Source organism: Corythoichthys intestinalis, chromosome 22 (assembly GCF_030265065.1).
Source record: "Corythoichthys intestinalis isolate RoL2023-P3 chromosome 22, ASM3026506v1, whole genome shotgun sequence".
Lineage (NCBI taxonomy): Eukaryota > Metazoa > Chordata > Actinopteri > Syngnathiformes > Syngnathidae > Corythoichthys > Corythoichthys intestinalis.
The window spans coordinates 771,572-798,862 of NC_080416.1; the positions used below are offsets into that span (position 1 = coordinate 771,572).

The window sequence follows — 27,291 nt, forward strand, 5'->3', positions numbered from 1 at the left end:
GATGGTTTTGTATCATTTTCCAGCTCTATACAAATCAACAATCATTGATCACAGGTCTTCAGACAGCTCTTTTGACCGAGCCATGATGTACATCAGACAATGCTTCTCATCAAGACATTTCTTACCAGGTGTGTGTTTAGGATTAGGAACACACCTGACTTAATGTTTGGTAAAAAAAAAAAATGGTTTCAATTGCTCTTTAAGTCTTCTTAGCAGAGGGTTCACTTACTTATTTTCCTCCTTCTGTCATTGTTTGCATGCTATCCTCATTAAAATATGAAAACCTATGTTACAATGTTTGGGTGGTTTTAGTTAAAGCAGACACTGTTTTTTCATCTGTGTGATTTTGACAAAGATCACATTTAATGGTGGTTTTATTCAGAAATGTGAGAAGTTACAAAAGGTTCAGATACTTTTTCATACCACTGTATCCTCAAGATTGAATGAGTACTGCATGTTTAAAAGATGATTAAAACAACAGAGCCCAATGTGTTTGCACTGCTAATACTACATGTAGTTAATATGCGTCATGTTTAGACATGAGCAAGAGGATATTTGCTTTTTAGAAGGAGTGTGTGTAGAGAGCCGGTGGGCTCCAGGATGCTGCTCTAAAAAGGTTCATTTCACTGCGTGAGAGCCGTATCCATGTCAAGGGGCTCGAGCAGAACAAAGCTGCCATTGATGCGCGAGCTCATGACTGCGGGAGATGGAACAATGTTGAGATGGAATAAAATCAGACATGTAAAAAAAAAAAAAAAAAAAACATGATAGAACCAACAGTGAAATAACAGAGGCCCTAAGGTGACATGGAAAAAGAAAAAAAACATTGAGGGGGGGAAAAAAGTTGACTTTAAAAAAAAAAGGTGCCCCTAAAGGGACATCAAACATTTTTTTCTGTCAAAGCAGATAAAAACACAGAAGTAAAAAAAAAAAGGAGGACAAAGCAAAAAAAATGTTTTTTATATCGAAGCAAAAAAAAATGTTTTTTTCCATCAAAGCAAAAAAAAAAAAACACGGAGCTTATACAGTATTCTCTGTAACCAATGTAGCTGTCCGGAGTATGACAATTGGTTGCTAATGAAGTCAACAAGGACCGCCAAATCACATAACGTTTTCCGACGAAAATTTACGGTTGAGTTTAGTATTCGCTTCAAATGTCTTCTGCTTGTTTGGAAACCGTGCTTAATATCAAGAAATGATCTTATTTGATCATATTTTAGGCCTTTTTCAAAGTAAAACTCAATTAACAATCTTGCTCAAATTTCGCTTCCAAAAAAAACAAACAATTCTTTTATTGCACCCCCCCCCCACACACACACACACACACACACACACACAATTTTTGGGTTCGCCCCCAACTTTTTTTTTTTTTTTTTTTACTACGGTGTAATTTTTTTTATCCAGGCATTTTTTTTTTTGGCTTCAACAGAAAAAAGAAATCTTCCATCTCCCTTCCAGGGCACTTTTTTTTTCCTCTCTCTGCCTTTTTTTCTTCTTCCATGTCCCCTTAGGGGCTCCGTAGAAATGGACATTTTCAAGATCAATTCTGCTGCCCCCGAAAGGATTCACGTGACCTTTAGAATTCCTTTCATTTGTGTTTTTATGAACATTTCTTCATTTTGTCAGGCCAATTTGAATGTGATGTTTGAAGCACGATTGGCTTCCATGCGGCACGGTAGCTGACCAATCACAGTGCGCCCAGTCATCATCTCTTAAGTGCCCTGCCTCCACATACTCAGTGGAATATGGAATCATTTGAATTAAATAAAGATTATATTCATATTTTAATGGATCGACATGCACCTGTATTGTATACGATCTCTTCATTAAGCAAAAGCATGAGTGTCACAAGTTGACGTTTTTATTTTGCATAGAAAACAACTCAAAGAAATGAATCCTAAGTAGAGTAAGTGGTTTTCCATCAAGGATTTTAAAGTGCCATTCCGGTACAAAGAAGGTGACAGGATGGATGGAGGGAGAGGGCGGGACTGTGAGCAGACGTGCTTAAATATGCAGCAGGTGAGGCTGGAACACCACTGCCATTCCTCACCTCACCATCCAAGAACAGGTAAGAGAGCTTCAAATCCAATGAAATTCTTGATCAGAATCAAGTTTTGGACGATTTCTTTCCTTTTTGGGTGTTTGTTTTCATTAATCCCACCTGTTTTTGCTCCTTGCATTCAGCCAATCATCTTCCACTTGCACCTGGTAACCTCTCCAGGTGTCGTCACTTTCTTTAGCTCCCTACTGTTTTTTTCCTTCATTTTTTTTTCCAGGATAAATGCACTTACAAAACATGGTTGGACAGGTTAGTTAGTGGTCTCTGTATTCTGTAAACTGGCGATTTGATATTCCTCTTAAAAGGGGGCACAGGTAAACAGATTCTGAGACGTGTGTCAACATCAGACAAATTTCATTCATTAGACCCTCAGAGTCATTGTAGAAATTGATTCCTGGAATAAAGTATTGGAAGAAAGTAACCTTATGAGGCAAGAATATTGTGTTGCAATATTTTTCTTTAATCACAAATAATTCTAAGCTTTGGGGCTTCACTACAAGAAGGAATAATTTCATAATGACTGAATGAAATTACAGCAGCTGCTTCCTTTCACTAAAGCACTCGCACTAAACTGAAACATATGCATTAAAACTCTTTACAAAATGCATGATTGTTGTAGGGAATAGTATCTTTTCTTGTACTTACTGTTTGTATTACTCTAATATGCCCAATATAAAATAAATAGCATTTATATCACAGTTTAAGGAAAACAAGCAGGGCATAAGAGATACATGACGCCTTCTTATCACGGAAGCCCAACACGTGCGTCATGCAGCTGACTGAGCAAGATTGGCGCTGACTACCAAGTTATAGGCAAGACCACATCTGCAACACAAAATCCCGCAATCAGCTCATCAGGACAGTCCAGAACAAATGGCGGGACGTGCTGTCCTACCACAACACCCGATAACAAAATCAACTCCAAGTTTGATAGCTCGGCGCCTCTCAGATGTCAAGGCAGGCCAAACCTCCCACCTCAGTTGCCTCAATAACCATGACCCAGCAACGAACGGTGCCGCACTAACAAATCTGCATCAGAAGAATTATCCTAAACAACACCCAGGCACACCCTTCGTCCGGCCTGCAGTACCACAGACTTCAAAAAGACTGAACATTTAGCCAACAACTGTCGCATTCCGGTGTGCTCGTTGTTTTGCTGACCCAGGATCCAGAATTTCCTCTCTGTCGGGGACCTATTTGCTGTTTGCCTTGCTGTTTGATTGCTGTCGACCTGAATAAATGGTCAACTTGTGTTTCGAAGCCGTTTTCCAGCTTTGACCAGGTTGTCGGGGTTTTGCCGGGCCGGGCCGTTGGAGCTGCGGCAGCGCATGATTCTGGCAATCTGGCTAAAAGCTCAGATTCCTTCATTGTAAATAAATTAGGGCTGTCAAAATTATCACGTTAACGGTAATTGATTAAAAAAAATAATCCCGTTAGAATATTTGAAGCAATTAATGCACATGCCCCGCTCAAACAGATTAAAATGACAGCACAGTGTCATGTCCACTTGTTACTTGTGTTTTTTGGAGTTTTGTCGCCCTCTGCTGGCGCTTGGGTGTGACTGATTTTATGGGTTTCAGCACCATGAGCTTTGTGTAATTATTGGCACCAACAATGGCGAACTACTAGTTTATTTTTTTATTGAAAATTATACAAATTTTATTAAAACGAAAACATTAAGGGGGGTTTTAATATAAAATTTCTATAACTTGTACTAACATTTATCTTTTAAGAACAAGTCTTTCTATCCATGGATCGCTTTAACAGAATGTTAATGCCATCTTGTTGATTTGTTGTTATAATAAACAAATGCAGTACTTATGTACAGTATGTATATATCCATCTTGTCTTATCTTTCCATTCCAAGAATAATTTACAGAAAAATATGGCATATTTTATAGATGGTTTGAATTGCGATTAATTACGAAGAATTAATTTTTAAGCTGTGATTAACTCGATTAAAAAATTTAAATGTTTGACAGCCCTAAAATAAATGTGATTATGCCCAACCTATTGTGATGTTTTTTTGGAAAGCCTAAAAATGAGTGGTCAACAAAAGCCACTTGTTCAGGATTTGACCTGATGAGCTATACCAACATGTGGAAAACTGATAAATTGTGAATGAATGGGCATTTTTTTCCCCTCACAATGTATACATTACATTTATTTAAACTCATGTTTGCAGAGATGGGAAAACAATACCAGCTCGAGTAATTTTCAATTCAAAAGAACCGGCGTAGCTATCAGGTACAAATGTTACGTGATTGATGACGTCCGAAGCATTTTCGGGGACGAACGAGTCTTTGGACGTCATCGGTCGCGTGACGGCTGTCATTTGATACAACATTGAAAATGTGGAGGTTCATTTGAATGGCGCAAGCTTAAGAGATTCAGTGTGGTTTACTCGTCACTGATATATAAATCTGATGCTGTTTTTCTTCCAGTAAGCCCGCAAAGATGATTAAAACGTCACTGTCACTACTTTTGGTGCTCGTGGCCGCGTCTTTTACATTTGGCAAATACACCCCAAAGACGGGCAAGAGGAATCCTCAGACTCTGTCCAGAGGTCGGTTGGAAAGTTCAACTAATAATAACTCCGTGTATATATAAGCTATGAGTATTGTCCTAACTAGTCATCCTCTCCCTACAGGATGGGGTGATCAGCTGATCTGGGCTCAGACATATGAGGAAGCACTTTACTGGGCGAGGTCAAGGTAAGAAATGGATGGTATAATGACTAGGATTTCCATCTTAAATCATTGCATAATGCTCACCAATTAAGGAACAAGCCTTTGATGGTCCTCTTTCACCTGGAGGACTGTCCTCACTCCCAAGGTAAGTTTTTCTTCTGAAAAAGGATAACATTGTGTTGAAGTCGTCGTCTGACGGTTTGCTTCTTTTCCTGCAGCGCTGAAGAAAGTGTTCGCAGAGGACAATGAGCTTCAAAAAATCCTTGATGAGGACTTTGTTGTACTCAACTTGATGGTAGATTTAGTATTATATCCGATTATCCATGTCAGAACTTTCACATAGGAGGGGCGAGGGGATCTACGGTAAATACTGACATTTGATTTGAAATTCATTTGTCTGTCATCTTTTTCCACAGTATGAAACCACAGACAAACATCTCTCCCCAGATGGACAGTATGTTCCCAGAATCATTTTTGTTGGTAAGAATATGCAATCCAGTAACATTTCATATAAAGTGAATCTTTTTCAGACTGTAATATTAATTCAATTTTATTTGTATAGCCCTATATCCCAACAAGGTTGTCTCCAAGGGCTTTGCAGAGGCAATATGATACACAGTCCGAAACAGTAGATGAATTAAATAAAGTCAAAGTCCTGGGCATCCCCCATCCTTAGACCCTCCATGTCGGCAAGGAAAAACTCCAAAAACCCTTTGGAAAAAATAAGAAACCTTGGGGAGAACCACAGTCAGGAGAGATCCATTCCCCGGACGGTTTATTAGACCTCTTCCAACCCATAATATTGGCTAATTCAAACATTTTACTTGCATGAAATACACTATGACCTAAAATATCAAAGCCATGCAGTTTCCCCCAACCTTGATGCCACTACAGTACTGCTGAAAGACAACCCGGCTAGTAACTGCTGTTGTAACTACACTTATAAACTGGGCCAAAATGGGAATACAGTGGTATGAAAAAGTCTCTGAAGCTTTTGGAATTTCTCACATTTCTGCATAAAATCACCATCAAATGTGATCTGATCTTTGTCAAAATCACACAGATGAAAAAGCAGTGTCTACTTTAACTAAAACCACACCAACAATTATAGGTTTTCATATTTTAATGAGGATAGTATGCGCAAACGATGACAGAAGGGGGGGGGGGGGGGATGATCAGTGAACCAAACCATTACATTTAATATTTTGTGCCCCCCCCCCCCCCCCCCCTTTTGACAGCAGTAACTTCAACCAGACACTTCCTGTAGCTGCAGATCAGTCTGGCACATCGATCACGACTAATCTTGACCCATTCTTCTCTACAACACTGCTGCAGTTCAGTCAGATTCCTGGGATGTCTGGCATGAATCGCTGTCTTTAGGTCATGCCACGGCATCTCAATGGGGTTCAAGTCTGGACTTTAACTTGGCCACTCCAGAATGTGTATTTTGTTCTTCTGAAACCATTCTGAAGTTGATTTATTCTGTGTTTTGGATCATTGTCTTGTTGCAGCATCCATCCTCTTTTTAGCTTCAACTGTCTGACAGACAGCCTCACGTTTTCCTGCAAAACTTTTGAATTCATTCTTCCATTAATGATTGCAAGTTGTCCAGGCTCTGAGGCAGCAAAACAGCCCCAAATCATGACACTCCCTCCACCACGGTGGGGATGAGGTGTTGATGTTGGTGAGCTGTTCCATTTTTTTCCCCCCTCCACACATGATGTGGAGATTCAATTTTGGCTTCATCAGTCCACAAAATATTTTGCCAAAACTTATGTGGCGTGTCCAAGTGCTCTTTTGCGAAGATTAAACAAGCAACAATGATTTTTTTTAGACAGCAGTGGCTTCATCTGTGGAATCCTCCCATGAACACCATTCCTGGCCATAGTTCTACATATAGTTGATGTGTGCACAGAGATATTGGACTGTGCCAGTGATTTCTGTAAGTCTTTAGCAGACACTCTAGGGCAGGGGTGCCCAGGTCCAGTCCTCGAGAGCCCCTATCCAGCTTGTTTTCTATTTTTCCCTCCTCCAACACACCTGACCCAAATAATCAGGATCATTCTCAGGCTCCTGCAGAGCATGCTGATGAGCTGATCATTTGATTCAGGTGTGTTCAAGGAGGGAGACATGGCAAACAAGCTGGATAGGTGCTCTCGAGGACTGGACTTGGGCACCCCTGCTCTAGGGTTCTTTTTTACCTCTCTGAGTATTCTGCTCTCTGTGAGTCAAAGGATAGACTACATGATATAACAAAACATGTAATGGCCGAGGAGCAAAATACATGCTTGATTTGTTTGACCCCAATGAATCATCTAGACCCCTACGGTCATCTACTGTATGTTCCAAAAAGAACCAAACAGGTTGAGGCAGAATTTGGTCACCTCTGGAACAAGTGGCCTGAAGTGTGCTCAAACTGTTAGCTCTGTTAAATCAGGGCTGAAAACGTTGTTTACCACATTGTATCATTTCTGATTTCTATTGTTTTTGTTTAAAATTATTTTATTTCCGATTGTCTTTGTTTTTAACTTTTTGATTTGAATGTGAGTTTTACTCATCGTTTGATCGGTTTGTGGATCTTCATGTGATGCAAAGCAATTTGAATTGCCTTGTGTTGAATTGTGCCACACAAATACATTTGCCTTGGCTTTTCAGACCCCTCAATGACGGTGAGAGCTGACATCACCGGTCGCTATGCTAACCGCTTGTATGCCTACGAGCCAACTGACCTCAAACTCTGTGAGATGACACTCTGCGACCACACTCGGATTCACGTGAGGAATTTTGAATGCAATGATTCTCTCTCTCCTCTTAGTGATCAGCAACATGCAGAAGGCCAAGAAACTCCTCAAGTCGGAGCTTTGAATGTGGGGATGTTGCCCCTAACATGCTGTCGGTGCCTGTGAAAGATGACACTAAATTCCTATTCTTTATTACTGTAATAAATATGAACGCTTAAGTGTTTCTTTATTGTTTAACTGATATGATTCTTTACGAGTGATACTGTCCAGATGATCTCATGCTTGTAGGTTGCATCTTTTTGTGCCTTTTTGTTTTGAAAATGTGTCTGAGCAACGGTCGTTAATCATGCAATACTCTTCCATGTCTTGGTAGCTAATGCCTTCTTTTTGTGATGCATAAGAGGCAAAGGCGATTGTTCTTAAAAAAGCTGCTAACACCCAACTGGACAAAATTCATGGAATGGCAGTCAAAAGGAAGCAGGGTTAGGAAGCAGGTTAGCTATCTTTCATTGGGCTTTACGTACATGAATGAACAAAGTGGAATTGCTGTACCTTTCAGACTATATATTTTTTCCCCTCATTTTGAATCCTGTGGCTTGTTTTATTTGGGTTAAAGTGTAACACTTTATTTGACAGCGGTGTCATAAGACCGTCATCATTATTACATGACACTGTCATTTAATGAATGCTAAAGACAGATATCGGGAAGTGTCAATTTTTTTCACTAACTCCATTTATGTCCAGCTCAGCTCTTTTACATCTATTCAAAATTGACATAAGTGACACGTTAATGACATCTGTCTTAAGCATTCATTAATACTCATGACTGTGTCATGACACAATTATGACAGTCTTATGACACCTCTGTCAAAGTGTTACCGGTTAATATATTTTGCTGTGAATATCCCATAATACAGTGAGAACGGCTGCGGCTTATAGTCCGGTGGAGCTTATCTGTGAACAAATGTTTTCGTGTGAAATTTGGTGGGTGGTGGCTTATCGTCAGGTGCGCCTTATAGTCCGAAAATTACGGTGACGTTCACCGGGCATGCAGTGATATTTACTCTAATTCAGCAAGCCCAGGTGTCAAATGGAGTAAGTAAAAATATGATTTAAAGAAGCGTTTTTCCATTGTTTCTTGTGTAATAACGGGCGCTAGGACCTTGGTGAAAACCATGCGGGCATATATGGAGGTATATTTTATGTCTTTATTAATCAAAAAACAGGTTGCTTCAATCAAAATATATATTTTCAATCGAAGACGAAGTCACTTCAATCAAAGAAAATGTTTGAATGCAAAAATAAATTTGAAACTCAAAAATGTATTTGAAAACTATTTTTCTTTGAAATTTTTTTGTTTTAAGTCGGTTTTTTTTTTTTTTTTTTGGATTGAAACAACTTTTTTGATTGAAGTAATGTAGTTTTGCGTTCCGTACCATCGCGGGCACTCCGGTGAGATGCCGATGTCACACCTCCATACCGGTGCCTTATTTTCGGCTTGGACTCGAGCAGAGTCCATTGGCTGAATGGAGTCCTGGTGGCCATTATTCTTGCTTCATGCTTTTATGCCATTGGCGTAGTTACATGCCACTCAAAGATGTCGGAAGTAGTGGTGAAGTTGTGTCACTTTGTGTCAAAATGATTCAATCGAAAAAAAGTGCCTTCAAAACTTTTTTCCACTTAAAAAAAAAAAAAAAGTTTAAAACTCTTTGCTTTTCAAAAAAAGTGACACGTCAATAATATATATATATATTTCAAATTTTAAAAATATTTTCCCTAAAAAATATTTTTGCAAATGATTTTTTTCTTTGATTAAAAAGTTTTTTTGGTTGGGATTCTTTTATTGGGATTGAACGATTTAGACACAAATGGCCTACCCATAATATGGCTCAAACACAAAAAGGATTGCTTTGATCAGAGAAAACAGTTTCAATAAAAAATGAAGTGGTCAAATGCGAATTTCTGAGTCTCATATTTTTTCGCATTCAAAACCTTTTTTTCTACGATTGATTTTTTTCAAATTTTTGATTGAAGTGATTTTTCTTTTGAAAATATATATTTTTTTGTTTGAAGCAACTTGTTTGATTGAATAGTGGTCCAAACGCCAAATTACATTACTTCAATCAAAAAAGTTGTTTCAATTAAAAAAAAAAAAAAAACTTGACTTAAATAAAAAAAAAACCAATCAAAGAAAAATAGTTTCAAATATATATATATTTTTTTTAAATACATTTTTTAAATTAAATAAAAAAAAATTTTTTTTTGATTGAAGTGACTTCTTCTTCGATTGAAAATATATTGATTGAATCAACTTTTTATTTGATTGAAAGAACTTTTTTTTTTTTTTTTTTTGAATACTAAAGACACAAATCTACCTCCATAGGCGTAAGGCCTGCAGGGAAAACGTTAAAAAGAGCAACCAGTAAGGGGCGCTCACTCCCACTTTTCCATTTGCAATCCTGTGATCAGGCGCAGTTCAGAACAGGTGCGCTCCTGTGGCACTGGGGAACGCCAGAGTCTGATGACGCGTGTGGCCATGGCGGTCTGCTAAAATGATAGCTAATACACAGTGGAGATGCATGGTCATTTCATATACGAAAGTATTATGTTTGTAATTATTATCACCCTTAGTGCTGTTAACTTCATTCGGGCATTTAACATCCAGGCAGGCACATGTATGGCTTCGTGTGTCTTGAATTCTTCACAGAGGTATGTTGTTTGAACAGTGTATTTTAATAGTGTGTACATGCATTAATGATGTCTTGTGTCTACTTTAACACTGGAAGTCCAGGGCTATTTTTTTTGGAAGGGGGGGGGGGGGGGGGCATGTGTTTGGGCCACATTTTGGCTAGGACAGTTTTATCTTCATTATTCAATCAAAAAATAAGTTGCTTAAAAAAATATATAGATGTTCAAAAAGAAAAATCACTTTAAAAACATTTAGTCATAGAAAAAAGTTTTTGAATGTGAAAAAATATTTGAGATTGAAAAATTTGCATATGAACACTTAATTTTTCATTGAATAACTTTTCTTTGATTGAAGCAATCCTTTTTGTGTATGATTAGGACATTTGTATCTAAATCATTCAACCCCCCCAAAAGTTGCTTCAATCAAAAAAAAATATTTTCAATTAAAAAAAAAAAAAAAAAAATCATCAAAAAAATTTTTTTTCTGTATTTTATATATATAGTAGGGCTGTCAAACGATTACAATTTTTAATCGAGTTAATTACAGCCTAAAAATGTATCGTAATTAATCGCAATTCAAACCATCTATAAAATATGCCATATTTTTCTGTAAATTATTGTCGGAATGGAAAGATAAGACACAAGACTGATATATACATTCAACATACGGTACATAAGTGCTGTATTTGTTTATTATAACAAATCAACAAGATAGTATCAAGATTATTAACATTATGTTAAAGCGATCCATGGATAGAAAGACTTGTAGTTCTTAAAAGATAAATGTTAGTACAAGTTATAGAAATTTTGTATTAAAATCCCTCTTAATGTTTTCATTTTAATAAAATTTGTAAAAATTTTCAATCAAAAAATAAACTTGTAGCCCACCATTGTGATGTCAATAATCACTCAATGCTCATGGGTGCTCAAGCCCATAAAATCAGTTGCACCCAAGCGCCAGCAGAGGGCGACAAAACTCCAAAAAACACAAGTAACAAGTGGACATTGCACTGTGCTGTCATTTTAATCTGTTTGAGCGGGGCATGTGGGTTAATTGCGTCACATATTTTAACGTGATTAATTAAAAAAATTAATTACCGACCGTTAACGCGATAATTTTTTACAGCCCTATAATATATATACATATATATATATGTTGAATTATATACAAAGCAAAATGACTGTCTAAGGTGCTCGAAAAATAATTTCGACCCATTATAAAAATTGTTCATTTAATTCATTTTTGTTGCAGTTTTATTGCTTTACAACTTTTTTATATTTGTAGGAAAGTCAATTGCATGCAATGACACTTTTCACCCCCCCTCCCCTTAAAATCCGCTTATGGAGGCGGATGCTCTGACCGCCAAGCCACACGTAGTCAGGGAGAAAGTGAACGTGTTTGTGTAATGGCGTACCGTAAGCAATACTTCACTTCCGTTCATTAATATTCATGACATTAGCTACTGTTGCTAAGTAGGGACAAGCCACCGTTTGTCCCCAATAGGAAATGAATGGAAATCGTGTACAAAGGAGATGTTTACAGAGCTAAACCTAATAATTCTCTCCGAAAATGATGTGCCTGGTGCCAAATTCACTGGCAAAGATGTGGAAGAACATAAAAATGTTCAATTAAAGAGATGGCTTGAGTATCGAAGGCTGAAAAAAACGAGCCGACCTAAGCATAGCCTTAGCTTTTTTATCGACGCGACTGACAATGACATTCTCCTGTTTCAACAGGCTATCCTTTACCATCAGCCCTGTCTTTCTTATATATCCTCTGGTTGTCCTACGTCTCTTACCGTTCTCGGGGGTAATTTAGTTAGCTTTGTGTAGCGATCGCAAATGCTACGCAGTGACCGCCAACGAACACTTTTAATTTTTTTCATTGATAACAAATCTTAATTCTATAATTTATTTACACTTCCCCCTTACTAAAGTTGTTTTTTATATATATATATATATATAACAGAAACGGTAACAGTGGCAGTCAGATACCATTGTAATTCTTTTCAGGTCATTCATTGTCAGACAGAAGCAGTACGGCACAACGTTACGCTAAAAAAGTAAGTTAAAAATATAAAAGTGGCTTATCTCTTTGTCCTCTGAAAGACCATGACAACCCAACAAAATGTTTTCTGCATATGAAATGTGAATGGATTCACCGAGCTGGTGTTAAAGTCCACGCAAGTTGATTCGGTCCTCACATTTTTTTCTCCCGAGTTTTTGGTTTCCGGAAACGTATGAAGAAAACATCCTTCATTTGTCGTAATGTCTAGAGTCGTTTCTACAAGTACCAAAAAAGCAATGCGTGATCGGTATGTTCGATTTTGAAAGATTACCGGAGAAAAGTGGCACAAATTACGTTGTTTCTATGCGAGGGCGGGTCTATAATGTCCCACTTTGGCTTTACTTCCGCTTTACGATGCGACGTCACAGTCTAAAAATAGCATGTGTTTCATTGTTTTATTAAAAACAAGTTTTTCACAGAGAGAAAGTCCTCTTTCTTGCTGGCTCCATCCTATCAGCTACTGTACCCTTCTCTCCTCTCTCCTAAACCTTGCACTCTCCAAACCATTCAAACTCTCACCTGATCGCAACTCTCCTTCAAACACCCGCATTTTGAATGGATAGCCAGGTGTTGATAGACTGAAGCGAACTGTCAAACCGCGCACAGCAGATCTAAAGCGTTCCCTGAAGCAGTCACATGGTGAGGCTGGGCAGCGAGGCTTCGGACGTCATCATTTTCGGAACTTCCCCTAAATGAAGCGAGCCTCGGTACCCGCTTCGCGAAAAAGTCCATTCATTACTCGACACACACTTCGAAGGCTCGGCGCACCTGGTTGCATCACTATAGGAAATGGTGTGCGGTGAAAAAGATGTTTCTAGAAAGAACGGGACACAAGACTATATTTGACTCCTTCAGTGTTTTATTGAGGGTAATGTCTCAGAAGGTCAATTTACAGGATCCCCAGTGCAGTTCTGACACACTTGCCTATATTTACAAGAGTCATGCAAATGTCGCTAAATGGACTGGAAGCAGTCAGAAGTAAGACAAGTTGAGAGTGTTTCAGCTAGGGCTGTCAAAATTATCGCGTTAACGGGCGGTAATTAATTTTTTAAATTAATCACGTTAAAATATTTGACGCAATTAACACACATGCCCCACTCAAACAGACTAAAATGACAGTACAGTGTAATAATGTCCGCTTCTTACTTGTTTTTTGGGTGTTTGGCGCCCTCTGCTGGCGTTTGGGTCCAACTGATTTTGTGGGTTGGTACCATGAGTGAGCATGGTGTGTAATTATTGACATCAACAATGGCGAGCTATTTTTTGATTGAAAATTTTACAAATTTTAATAACATTAAGAGGGGCTTAGTATAAAATTTCTATACCTTGTACTAACATTTATCTTTTCAGAACTACAAGTCTTTCTATCCATGGATCGCTTTAACAGAATGTTAATAATGTTAATGATTTATTGTTATAATAAACAAATACAGTACTTATGTACTGTATGTTGAATGTATATATCCGGCTTGTGTTTTATCTTTCCATTCCAACAATAATTTACAGAAAAATATGGCATATTTTATAGATGGTTTGAATTGCGATTATTTAATTTTTAAGCTGTAATTAACTCGATTAAAAATGTTAATCGTTTGACAGCCCTAGTTTCAACACATACATTTTCTTACAAACACAAATATCGCACTCCTTTCATTCCTTACAGCACTGTCAGACAAGGTTTAAATAATATAAATCATAATGTGGATTATTGCATTCAGTGTGACACTAAGATAATACAAGAGAACGGCTAAAGCAGCTCTGTGAATACTAAAAACAAACAACATACAGTTAACAAAAATGGCTCTTTAACTGTGTACTCTGTTTGCGGCAGCAGTGTAAGACACAAACGGATTCTCCAAAAGAGACGTTTCGGTCGCGGAGGTGACAAGATCGTGTCTACAAAAAACTAATCACATTAAATTGGAATAGGCAGGTATTTACAGGTAGAAAGTTCCGGAGACTTTCACAGGAACGCGCTGGGGTTGGCCCGGGGGTCTTTCTGGTTCCTGTAGCGATAGGTGAGCCACACGCCCACAATCTGACAGCAAGATACATAGAAAGTCATCGTTTGTGAGCCGTGACACCAAAATCAGACCGTTCGAGCGCAGCGTTAAGATGGTGGACTATTGCTTTGTGAGTTAGGTTCATTCAAAAGTCAAAACATCTACAGTGAATAGCAACTTCAACAAGCTTAACTTATTTCTGTTAAATGTCTGTTAACGCTCACCTCGGTGAAACTGAAAAAGAGTCCGATCCCTCCTACGAAACGCAGTACTTCATCTGCGTGTTCCTGGATCTTATCGGCACATGGCAAACAGGAGTGATTGGGAAAGCAGGCCTGCAGGAAAAAACATTGGCAAAGCTGATAAGCGGAGCTGTGTTTATGATTTCAAAAATGCATAAGGTCCAAACTACTAGAAAAACATTTGAGTTGGACTTGTTGCTACGTTGGCAGGGAGAGGAGCCAAACGTACGGCGTCACAGGTGGCGTTGAGGTCAACCTGTCTGAAGCCACAGCAGTTGAGGCTCTTCTCGACATCCTTCTGGGTGCTTTGCGAGTTATTCCAGCCGACTTCTAGCAGATGATCCTGAAAGTGCATAGACATGTTTCTTATTGATAAGTTAAGTCATCCTTAAATTCACACTTTAGTGATGTTTTAAACGTCTCAAAGGGAAAGACAAGGTGATGATCAAGTGCATCCCTGCTGAATCTTGTTTAAAAAAAAGAAAAAATCCTTTTATGATGTGCCGTTTTGATTGCCTTTGCCCTTCTGGCCGGATTGCCGGGGTCCTCCCGAAACTGCGCCAGTGCGGGTCCGGCGGTTCGGCTGGCGTGATTCTGCCGATCTGGCTAGGAGGTCAGATACCTTCACCGATAAAAGCATTTTTTTTAAATGAAATTGGATAATATCAGTACTTCCATTTTCGGGATTGGGCCAATATGCATGTTGCTTTCAAAGTGAACATAGAAAAAATATGCTTTTGAGCCAGAACTGGTCACAGTTTAACACGGAACTTCTCAAATAGTGGGGCGGGACCCCCTAGGGGGGCGCAGAGCGATTCCAGGGGTGGCGCATGTGACCTCGGGAACATAGTTTTTTGTCATACTTGAATAATGTACCATTTTCAAAGTGTGCGCAGTATTTTTGAACAAAACAGGAGCACACAGCAAGGAGCACTGGAGATATGACGAGCTAAGACGAGGAAATATGACTAAGCTTATGTAGCGTTTGGCTTTGACTTTTAATACAGTGGGAGACGAGAAAAGACCAGTCTGTGTCTAAAAATGTTTGCAACGGACAACAGGAAGCCACATCAAATAAGATATCACTTAAGAACATTAGACCCCACTCACATTGATAAGCCACTTGATTTTTTTTTCAGCCAAGATGTGCTGAATATTGCCAATCATCTCGCTTTGTTTCGCAGTGTTACATCAGTAAACCAGCGAGCACTGTTAGCATCATTTAAGGTGGCATACCGAGTTGCTCAGTGCAAAATAACTAAATTAAAACTGTCCCACTGTCCAATGTTTTTGTTCGATTATTTTTTGTTTTTACGGTTAAATGGTTATTTGAATTTATTAGTATTTATTGATTGATTTTATTAAAATTTTTCACTATTAGATGGTCAAAAATGTAGCGTGAATGTTTTTTTTTTTTACAGACTGGATGTGACTTTTTTTTTTTTTTTTATTCAGGCAAATTGATGCACTTTGTCTTTTCTATACTTTATTGTAAGTTGAGCTATATATTATTTCTTTAACATTAAAAAGGACACAATATTATGCAGAGGTATACTTATATTAATAATTTATAGGCAAATGATACAAATTACAGTGGCGGCAGAGGGTTGTGTGTGTGTGTGTGTGGGGGGGGGGGGGGGGGGCGCGAAACGCTTACATCTTCCTGAGGGCGCGTAACAGAAAATAATTGAGAAGCACTGGTTTAACACATCAGTTATGCTAATTGACCATTAGATCTTAAACTGGTCTGAAGATGCTTGGGATTAGTTATGTGAGCAGACTACTTGCATTCATGATGCAAAAATTAAATGATTGAAAAATATAAACTCATTCCATATAACTACCACACTACCAGAAAAGTAATAAAATCCAAACTGTAGAAAAGCATATCAAAATGCATCTTGGGAATTGTCATTGCATTTGCATGTCCCATGACTACCTGCCTGTATTTGACATGGTTATTCTCACACGGTTAAACAAAAATGCAAAGAAAACTGGCATTCACAATCAAGATATTTTAATAGTGTAGGGCTGTCAAAATTATCGCGTTAACGGGCAGTAATTAATATTTTAAATTAATCACGTTGAAATATTTTATGCAATTAACGCACATGCCCCACTCAAACAGATGAAAATGACAGCAGTGTCATGTGCACTTGTTACTTGTGTTTTTTTCTGTCTCCCTCTGCTGGCGCTTTGGTGTGACTGAATTTATGGGTTTAAGCACAATGAGCATTGTGTAATTATTGACATCAACAATGGCGAGCTACTAGTTTATTTTTTGATTGAAAATGTTACAAATTTTATTAAAACGATAACATTAAGAGGGGTTTTAATACAAAATTTCTATAACTTGTACTAACATTTATCTTTTAAGAACTACGTCTATCCATGGATCGCTTTAACAAAATGTTAATGTTAATGCCATCTTGTTGATTTATTGTTATAATAAACAAATACAGTACTTATGTACAGTATGTTGAATTTCTATATGTCTTGTGTCTTTCCATTCCAACAATAATTTACAGAAAAACAGGGCATATTTTATAGCTGGTTTGAATTGCGATTAATTACGATGAATTAATTTTTAAGCTGTGATTAACTCGATTAAAAATTTTAATCGTTTGACAGCCCTATAAAATACACATAAAACTTCCTCAGACTTTGGTAAAACTCTGAACATTTTAGCAACTCGTTTAGCTCAACAAATACACTAGATGGCAATATTACGATATACAAACTATGATGCTGGGAGCCATTATCAGGAGTCTTGTACGTTGTGAAGACCACACTCAAATGAACGTAAGGTACAATGAACCCGGAAACTACGGCGTCAGTCGAGGAACAAAACGCACTCGTTGGCTTGATCTCTAATGAATTTAAAACTCGCCATTGACACCTTGTGGTGTATTTAAATCACTACCTTAGATAGTTAGAGTGACACTGTGGAAGTAGGGCAGGGAGCCCATGTGATGTCACCTTCTGCGATGTCAACAACAATGGCGAGCTATTAGTTTATTTTTTTTTATTTAAATTTTTACAAAATTTATGAAAATGAAAACATGAAGAGGGCTTTTAATATTATAACTCGTACTAACATTTATATTTTAAGAACTTCATGTCTTTCCGTGGTACCCTTGAAAACATTGAAGTTGTTACATTTATCATTATTAAAGCATCTGGTTGGGAATCACAATACAATTAGCAATAAAATGTTAAGTGCACGACCGCGCTTATCGGAATCGGTTTTATATCGGTATGTGAGTTGGACAATATCGGGTATCAGTTAAAAAATCATTATCAGACAACTCTAGTTATAAACCTTTTTTCCCCTCCAGTTTTTCTGACAAAAAAAGGTCAACTTGGCTGTATGGGATATTGCCTCTATTCCCAGGTTTTGGTTATTTATCAGCTTAAACCATTTCACCTCACCTGTTGCTCTTTGTTGATAGCCAGACAGGCACTGGAAACAGAGAACTGCACGATAAACACCATGAAAAGGATGATCATGTACTGATTCAGAGTTGAGGAACAAACCCACACTTGACACAATTCATTTTTCTTGACACACACACAAAAAACAGCTCTGCATTGCCTTGAATAAACTGTGCCGAAACAAAGCAACGCTTTGACTACGGAGTGAAATTTGATGCTGCGTTGGGTCATATTGCACAGCTGCAATTAATGGAAACATTTCCAAAACAATGAGCCTTCAGTAGCTGGAAAACCTGGTCTTAAATACATATGTAGTAAATAGAAATGAGAAAAAACAGAACACAAAAACCTGTTATTCAGTACTTTAACTCTTAAACCTAAACATTTTGGCAGTCAGTCTACTTGCAATTTGACTTTAACATTACAAACTTGAATTTCAATGTTGTAATGGTTAAGTCTTAGATGTACTCTACGTAATTTTCTTGCCAATAAAACAGGTCAGGACAAAGTTTCAACATTATTTGATGCTTGATGTTGAGGTGGCTGTTCACAGTAGTCGTGTTCGGTTGCAAATAAACTGGGGCTGCAGCTACCCATGACTTAGATTAATCTAACAGTTAGTTCGAATAATCTAGTCATCGGATTACGAACATTTAATGCGTTTCAGAATAGAATTTAGCATATGTACGGTAAAACAATGAAAGAAGTGTGTATCCTTGCAATAATATTTATTTTGGCTTGCTAAGATTACAATTTCAAAAGAGAAATGTGAATACAAAATAAAATTCCAAACTAAATGCAACACTTTCAAAATAAACCATGACAATGTGACTCTAAACGAAACCTCGAAGCAGCAAAATTTGATTTTTCTAATCGAATTACTCGAGTTAATCATTGCAGCACTACAATAAACCATTGAAAACCCCTCGGCAGTAATGATAAGTACAGCATCTGAATTTTTTTATTTTAATGTACATTAGTTTTTCATACGCAGTATTTTGACGTATATTTAATGGTGAAATCCGATTTACGCGGTAATTCCGGTGATGTCGCTGGCGTAGGAACAAAATTTGAGGCCTCCCTGTATAGTGAACGAAAATCTTAATCACATTACATCCAGCCAAAGCAGCATGAATTCCCCAATAAGCGGAATGAGGCATAGTAGTCAACCACAGTAACGGCGACTTAATGCTATTTTCTTATGAGAAAGGGCATTTCATTCCATTCCAACTGTGACATAGAAGAATACATTGACAAATTTGGACAAAGCGAGGGAACAGGTCGTATTAGTTTGGCCTCCAACGCCAGGTAAAGGATACAAAGAAGAGGAGGACCTGGTGGTGCTTCATGGCGCCGATGAGGCCGGCCAGAGCCACAAAAAAGAGGAAGACGCCCACCCCGATGACTCCGCCCACCACCTGGAAACTGGAGACCAGACCGAACCACTTCCCCCAAGCGGCGATTCCGATCATCAGCAGGCTCACCATCTGCAGCAAAAAAAAAAAAAAAATCAGACACGCAATCTTATTTCTGATAAGAGCAGAACATTTAGAAATCAGAAAAACCCTAAGGTCCAGCATTTTGGAATGTGACCTAGATTTCCTCAACCGCTTGTGTGTATACTTTTGTACTGTTATTTTGAAGTAACGCTGGTCTTACATGATTTTTGTCTACTCTACCCACCTCTGTTTACACTGCTGGCCAAAAGTATTGGCACCCCTGCAATTCTGTCAGGTAATTTCTCCCAGAAAATGATTGCAATTACAAATGCTTTGGTAGTAATATCTTCATTTTGCTTGCAATGAAAAAACAAAAGAGAATGAGAAAAAAAAAATCATTATCATTTTACACAAAACTCCAAACATGGGCCAGACAAAAGTGTTGGCACCCGTAGCCTAATACTTGGTAGCAAAACCTTGAAACAAAATAACCACGAACAATCGCTTACGGTATCCAACAATGAGTTTCTGCTGGAATTTTAGACCAGGTCTCTGAGATTTGAAGGGTGCCATTTTCAGATCTCTTCACAGGTATTTAATGGAATTCAGGTCTGGCCCCTTTAGAAGTCTCCAGTGCTTTCTCTCAACCCATTTTCTAGTCATTCTTGAAGTGTGTTTTGGGTCATTGTCCAGCTGGAAGACCCATGACCTCTGAGGGAGACCCAGCTTTCTCACACTGGATGCTGCAAAATTTGTCGGTAGTCTTCAAACTTCGTGTACACGGTCGAGCAGTCCAGTGCCAGAGGTAGCAAAGCAACCCCAAAACATCACGGAACCTCAGCCATGTTTGCCTGTGGGGACCGTGTTCTTTTCTTTGAAGGCCTCGTTCTTTTTGCCTGTAAACTCTACTAGTCCTTTTCAAAAGAATTAGCATATTGTGATAGTTCATTATTTTCTGTAATGTACTGATAAACATTAATATATTTTAGATTCATTACACACAACTGAAATAGTTCAAGCCTTTTATTGTTTTAATATTGATGGTTTTGGCAAAAACGTCAAGAAAAAACAAAAATCCCTATCTCCAAAAATTAGCATATTTCATCCAACCAGTACAAAAAAGTGTTTTTTTTTTAAATACAAAAAAAGTCAACCTTCAATTAATTATATGAGCTATGCACTCAATACTTTGTCGGGAATCCTTTTGCTGAAATTTTTTGAGAAGGACTAGTATGTTGATGCCTTTTCCCCAAAAGATCTACTTTTGTCTCATATGACCAGAAAACATGCTTCCAAAACGTGTTTGGCTTTCTCAGGTAAGTTTTGGCAAACTCCAGCCTGGATTTTTTATGTCTCTGGGTCAGAAGTGGGGTCTTTCCTTTTTATTCAGACGCCGATGGATAGTACGGGTCGACACTGCTGTACCCTCTGACTGCGGGACAGCTTGAACTTGTTTGGATGTTAGTGGAGGTTCTTTGTCCACCATCTGCACAATCTGTCGTTTATATCGCTCGTCCATTTTTCTTTTCCGTCCACATCGAGGAAGGTAGGCCACAGTGCCGTGGGGTTTACACCTACTGATGACACTGTTCACGGTAGAAACAGGAACATTTAGGTCTTGGAGATGAACTTGTAGCCTTGAGATTACCCATGCTTCCTTACAATTTTGCACGCAGTTCTTTTGTCTTCTTTCTTTTCTCCATGCTCAATGTGGTACACACAGGGACAGAGGTTGAGTCCACTTTAATCCATTTTAACTGGCTGCAAGTGTGATTTAGTGTTTGCCACCACCTGTTATGTGCCACAGGTAAGTAACAGGTGCTGTTCATTACACAAATTGGATAAGCGTCACAAGATTTTTCAAAGGGTGCCAATACTTTTGTCCGGCCCATTTTTGGAGTTTTGTGTATAATGATCATGATTTCAATTTTTTCCCCCCATTCTCTTTTGTGTTTTTTCATTGCAAGCAAAATCAATGAAAATATTACTACCAAAGCATTTGTAAATGTATTCATTATCTGGGGGAAATTGAGCATTATCTGACAGTATTGCAGTGGTGCCAATACTTTTGGCCAGCAGTGTTTATCCCATGGATAAGTCCATGGTTATTCATTTCATTGCCAAAATGTGACATTTTGTAAACTTCAAACTGAAAAATGGGTCAATTTGACCCGCTGTTCTAATCTTGTTCCAGTTAAAGGTGAGCCAGCGCTTACGAAGCGGTGCAATGTCCATTAAGAGTTGAGGTAAGTCATAACGGAGCTCCCTTTGAACCCGGTAGCCAAGTGGCACAGCAGATAAAGGTTTCATGCAGCTGTTGAGTTTCCTGTAGGTGTAATGTTCTCAAGGTTTTCTGACGGGCTTACGGATACGGTCACCTGTCATTTGAAACATGAATATCACAACTAAGATTTTGATGTTATTTAACCCTTTAAAGATGAGTATTCCATGCCGGTCCTCCCTGTTTAAATGAATTTATCATTGTCAATTGCAAGCACTGATTTCAATATTACAAAAGTAAAATAATAAATCATTAGAGCAGTGGTTCTTAACCTGGGTTCGATCGTACCCCAGGGGTTGGGCGAAGTCCTAAACCCTTTTGTACGCTGATTAAATCTAAGTAAAGTGGCTTTTTAGACCAGGTTTTGGACTGGTTTGCTCCCAATTTACAGGCTTAATCTATTTCTTTTAACTGCTACTCCTCGATCTGATTGGAGGAGCAACTGGTTTGCTCAGTGGAAGGTTGACTCGCACTTGGTATGAGGGAATACGACAGACCAATGGTCTCAAATTTTTTAAACACATGCTGTCTAAATGAGAAGAATTTGGAATGGGAATTTGCTCAGTTATTAGCTTGTTAGCTTGGATATGGCGGAAAACACAGACAAGACTGAAAAAACAGTTTTTGCTCTGGCACCCCTCTTTAAAATAAACTGCTGTATTTTAAACCAAAAGAACTGTTGTGTTTCATAGAACACAATGTCTATATGCTGCCATAGTAGATTCATGGCGTATTAAGCCCCCAAACTATTTTTAATTTGTCCGTTTTACCCTGAAAACCCCCGTTTACAGACGTCGCGCAACTGCTTTTGTTTCAACCCAGCCATAAAAAGAAGGGAAGTAATGGGGCGGCCGTGGCGCAATTGGTAGCTAGAGTTGTCCTTGGACCAAAGGGTCAGGGGTTCGATTCCCGGCTACGACTGCCCACTGTCGAAGTGCCCCTAGGCAAGGCACTGAACCCTAATTTGCCTCCAATGGGTTGACAGCGCCTTGCATGGCAGCAGCCCCATTGGTGTGTGAATGTGTGCGTGAATGGGTAAATACGTGCTAATGTAAAGCGCTTTGGGCATGGTAAACATGCAGATAAATGCGCTATATAAGTACAGTCCATTTACCATTTTAATGTCTGCTATTTTTTGCTTAGAATCAATAGTTGATGTCTAATATTTCATAAAAAAAAAAAAAATCACTTGCATATTTTAAACTTTTAAACAAATTACGTCGCAATGAAAAAAAAGTCTGTAAATACTGTAAGTCACGGATATCTACATCATAACTATCCCTTAATTGTATTTTTTTTTTGGTCACATTTTCCCCAATATGTTGGATGATGAGTAATTGATCCAAACAAAGAAAAATTGAAGAAAAATTTAAATGGTTAAATATATGAAAAAGAACATCTCGGCCACTCTTTGATGTCTGCGATTTCTGCATCGCGACCCTTGTTATATTACCAATAAAATCCCCCCAAAATCCAGCTGTGGCCATTCACAACTGTGTCTTGACACTCAGTGATACAAGGAGTTTTTGGATCGAAAAGAGGTAAGTACGCGATAATATCTCATTAAAATCATGGTGTCTTTAATTTTTTTTTTTTTTTTTAAATGCCCTTCTGTTCCAAATCTCTCGCCCCCCCCCCGCCCCACCCCCCCCGAAAATGGAGATTTTAAGCTTTCCAATGATGTATCACACGTGCATATCGGCCAGTTTTGAAGTTTGGCCAAACTGGGGGTCTCAGAGCGGAACTTCAAGTCAACTGAGTGTTTTCCGCCATATATTGGTTTTCAAAATGAAAATAATTGCTTTATTTTCGAATCCTGAAGTGTTTGGTGAAAGCACATGTGAAACTTGTGGGGTCCAGTACCTTTAGCAAGGTTAAGAGTATTACTAGGGGGCATAAGCAGTGTATTTCTGTTTCTATTTAGTTTAAAGTTATTGATTTTGTTTTTATTAATGCATTCCTTTCATTCACATCTTCAGAACCACTTATCCTAACAAGGTGCTGGAGCCCAGGGGCGCCGTATAGGGATGAAAAGTAATCTTGATTCTAAGGGCCCATGCCCTGATGGGGCCCACAAAGAAAATTTGAACATTTGGTAATCGTTTGCAAATTTAAGGAATAAAACGAAGGGTTTCTTTTTCTTGTTTTGTTTTTGGCAAAAAGTAAACACCCACAGAGCATATGTATTGCCAGCCACCCCCCCCCCCCCCAACCCCCGTATTTTCATGAAATGGTTTGTTCACGATGTCTATTACAAAGCTCCGAAGCGAGGTCCCAGCTCAGTCCGTAAGAAATACGGGATTTTCCCGGCCTCAATGAGCGACATTCACCTATTCGAAAACATGAATTCCAAATAATGATGGCATTTTTGGGTATCCTACAGATGTTGAAAGTTGGTGTGGAAATTTTCTTTTTTAAAATCTGCTTGAATCCAGTTTGTCAAGAATTTATTGAATTTCATTTGTCTTCAATTGAATTTAGTTTGTTAACAAAAGACCTTGCTTTGGAGCTGCAGCCTATAGTGGAGATCGAGTTTGCAGATGGGGCTAAGCCTACCTCATAATGAAATACTGTAATTGTTTGCTAGCTAGTGTTTGCTCCACTTTTAGCTTACATTTAATCAGTACAGCAGGCAAACCCTTAGCAAGCTCTTCATACTAAAACAGTTGTATCCTGTAATGTATACTGTAGTATAGTTAAAACATTTATTCTAAGTCATTCATTATGGTATTTGCTTTGAGACCATTTCTAATAAAAAATATATTTAGATTGTAAAAGATGGCCTTCAGTACATTTCTTATTGATATCAGTCTATTATTGCTCTATACTCTGTATGTTTACATAAAAACGTTTTCATCATAAATTAATGCAGAAAATGCACAAATTGGTGTGTAAAGATTCACCAGAATGCAGGAAATTACATAGTTGATACTCTAAATGTGTGAGTGTGTCCCGGCACTGGTGGTGGGGCCCAAAGTGATATCTTTTCATGGGGCCCAAAATCCCTGGCAGCGCCCCTGCTAGAGCCAATCTATGGGCAGGAGCCGGGGTACACCCTGAACGGGTTGCAAACCAATCATATTTCATTTATGAAAAGATAATGATTATTAAAAAAAAAAAAAAAAAAAAACATACATCGTATAATGAATAAAATATATAATTGAGACAATTGGTCTGTGAGCATCCCGTTTTGGGCCATGAAGACAACATATTGTGGCCTAAATAACCCAAAATGGGATGTCCACATATAGTTTTTTTTTTTCTCTCTCTCAATGACCAAAAATAGTCACTTGATTTGAGCCACGCAAATACTCGGAAGATGAGATGGTAGACAAAGATAAAAGCGACAGGACATCCTCTGAAATTTCAGTAAAAAGGGCGTTGGGAGGAAAGCGCTTTATAAAAAGCGGATTCTGCCATTATGAGAGCAAATAAGCAGCCCCTTTTTTTCTTTTCGCTTTTTTTGTGCTGGTCACACACTTAGCATCTGACAAGGTTCCTCGGTGAATAATTGATTCGGCAAGTGCGTGACCTCATCACAAGATGTTTTCCTTTCCACATTGACTTCCTCCCAAGAAAAGAAACGTTGGAAAGTCCAATCATAATAGTCATGACCTAATCCATATGGTGCAGTGTGATGATACTTACAACATAGAGGATGTTGAGCGCGCACAGGGAGTGTTTGGAGCAGGTGAATCCAGCGCAACCCATTTTGGAGCAAAAAGATCAAACGATAAATAAATAGGCAAAAGAAGGGTCAAATATGAAATCAAATCTCTAAAGGGAAAACGTCTTGGAGGAATATTTCAGCAGCGATGGGCAGCCATCCAGCAGCAGAACGCCCTGTCGCGTCGCTTCTCTCGGTCGTAGCGTACGCTCAAAGAACGGAAGTTGTGCATTTTCTTTTCAAAATAAAAGAATGGCGCCGTTTGTAAAGCATCACATGCTAAAAATTATAACATTTTCTTACATTTAGCGCCACATTAGTGTTTAACTCCTTAATGCCTGCAACATGAAGCAATTGTCAGAGAATCACAAAATTTGAAAAATAAGGTCTTATGAAACCTTTTTTTTCCAAATTTGTAAAAAAACAAAATATGTGTAATAAGTGCTCTTATATCTATAACCCTTGCTAAATCCTGTTTTTTTTTTCTCATGGAACCTGCAGATGCATGCGTTTTTTTGTTTGTTTGGGAAAGCTATTTCAAAATTCTGAATTAGTCTCAAAATCATGAAATTGTAGGTGTATCAAATGTGATACATTTGGCTAGAAGGGGTTAAAATGTGGTGTGAAAATTGAAGTCATTTTTTTGCACTTTAATAACATTATTTAGCAATTTCAATATTTATTTTCAAATAATAAGTATTAGGTTTAAATGTTTAAATCCAGAAATATTTATATCTTCAATCTAAATCTTAAATGTAAATCTAAATCTTACATATATTTTATATCTTAAATCTAAATCCTGAATCTAAATGTTAAATATAAATCCTAAATTTAAATGTCAAATCTAAATCCTAAGTCTAAATCTTAAATATATATCTTCAATCTATATCTTAAATCTAAATATTAACTATATATCCTAAATGCAAATCTTAAATGTAAATCTCAAATCAAAATCATAAATGTCAAATATAAATCCTATATCTTTTATCTAATATGCAAATTCACATGACTGGTGACCGGAAGTAACAAAGTAAAAGTTGGAGCAGCTCAGACTGTGTTTGCATATTAGCTAAATATTTAGTTTCACCCGTTTTAAGATGTAGGATTTAGATTTAAGATTTACATTTGAGATACTTAAGATTTACATTTAACTATGATTTAAATTTAAGATTTACATTTAGGATTTATATTTAAGATTTACAATTAATATTTTGATTTAAGATTTCAATTTAGTATTGATTCGTTTAGACGTTTAGATTAAGGATTTAGATTTACCATTTAGAATTAAGATATAACCTTTAAGATATTAATGTAAGATTTATATTTAAGATCTAAATTAAATATTTAGTTCTGGATTGAAACATTTAAGTCTAGTACTTATTATTCAAAAATATCTAATTTGCTAAATAATGTTGTAAATGTGCAAAAAAAAAAGTGACTAAAAATTTCACACATTTTAAATACGCTGCTGTGTTAAATATGAGAAAATGTCGTCGTGATTATCAGAGTGTGCTGCTTTACAAACGGCGCCCCATATTGTCGGTCCACGATTAAACACTCTTCTAACTTAAACAAAACAAAACAAAAAAGTATGTCACCTCTTCTAAACAAAATGATATTTTCATTTTATGGATTTATGTTCCTATGCGTGATATGCATGGCATTGTGCATTTTTTGATGACCCTCGTGAGGAAAAGCGCTATAGAAAATGAATGACTCAAGACTTGACGTTTTTCCTCTTGAAACACTCTTCTTTTATTTTGAAGATTAGATGTATTTCCTCCAGTCATAAACATTGCTTCAATGGCGTCTGACATCCATAGGGTGGAGCACCATTGAAAGCGACGTCTTGTCAGACTGAATTTACCAAGCAGCTTCTCATTGGTCAAATATGCTTTATGGAGTTGTTTTCGATTCCTTTGAACTGAATAACTGGCTATTTTGGGCAAAATGGGTCCTTGTGTGGGTGGATGATAGC

The 27,291-nt window shown here is 37.7% G+C and overlaps 2 protein-coding genes across 2 annotated transcripts; one reads left to right on the forward strand and one right to left on the reverse strand.

Moving 5' to 3' along the window:
* Positions 1-1,974: 1,974 nt before the first annotated feature.
* On the forward strand, positions 1,975-7,729 carry agr2 (anterior gradient 2). Its single transcript, XM_057827924.1, has 8 exons — positions 1,975-2,068; positions 4,504-4,625; positions 4,710-4,773; positions 4,842-4,894; positions 4,968-5,044; positions 5,166-5,229; positions 7,405-7,488; positions 7,565-7,729. The coding sequence occupies exons 2-8, from the start codon at positions 4,517-4,519 to the stop codon at positions 7,612-7,614; spliced, it is 501 nt and encodes a 166-aa protein (XP_057683907.1). The 5' UTR covers positions 1,975-2,068; positions 4,504-4,516; the 3' UTR covers positions 7,615-7,729.
* Positions 7,730-12,985: 5,256 nt separating this feature from the next.
* On the reverse strand, positions 12,986-25,518 carry tspan13b (tetraspanin 13b). Its single transcript, XM_057827168.1, has 6 exons — positions 25,295-25,518; positions 19,246-19,413; positions 17,924-18,004; positions 14,721-14,834; positions 14,474-14,584; positions 12,986-14,284 (listed from the first exon to the last, which is right to left on the reverse strand). Exons 1-6 carry the CDS (start codon positions 25,355-25,357, stop codon positions 14,210-14,212), a joined length of 612 nt encoding a protein of 203 aa, XP_057683151.1. The 5' UTR covers positions 25,358-25,518; the 3' UTR covers positions 12,986-14,209.
* Positions 25,519-27,291: the final 1,773 nt, after the last annotated feature.

Bases quoted from the DNA above. Each gene is read 5' to 3' on its own strand.
- tspan13b (XM_057827168.1), bottom strand. From the start codon at position 25,357: ATGGGTTGCGCTGGATTCACCTGCTCCAAACACTCCCTGTGCGCGCTC. The intron at 19,414-25,294 runs GTAAGTATCATC...TTTTTGCTGCAG, and splicing joins CGCTCAACATCCTCTATGTT to ATGGTGAGCCTGCTGATGAT. The intron at 18,005-19,245 runs GTATCCTTTACC...ACTCTGAATCAG, and splicing joins ACCAGGTCCTCCTCTTCTTT to TACATGATCATCCTTTTCAT.
- agr2 (XM_057827924.1), top strand. From the start codon at position 4,517: ATGATTAAAACGTCACTGTCACTACTTTTGGTGCTCGTGGCCGCGTCT. The intron at 4,626-4,709 runs GTCGGTTGGAAA...CTCTCCCTACAG, and splicing joins TCCTCAGACTCTGTCCAGAG to GATGGGGTGATCAGCTGATC. The intron at 4,774-4,841 runs GTAAGAAATGGA...TCACCAATTAAG, and splicing joins CTTTACTGGGCGAGGTCAAG to GAACAAGCCTTTGATGGTCC.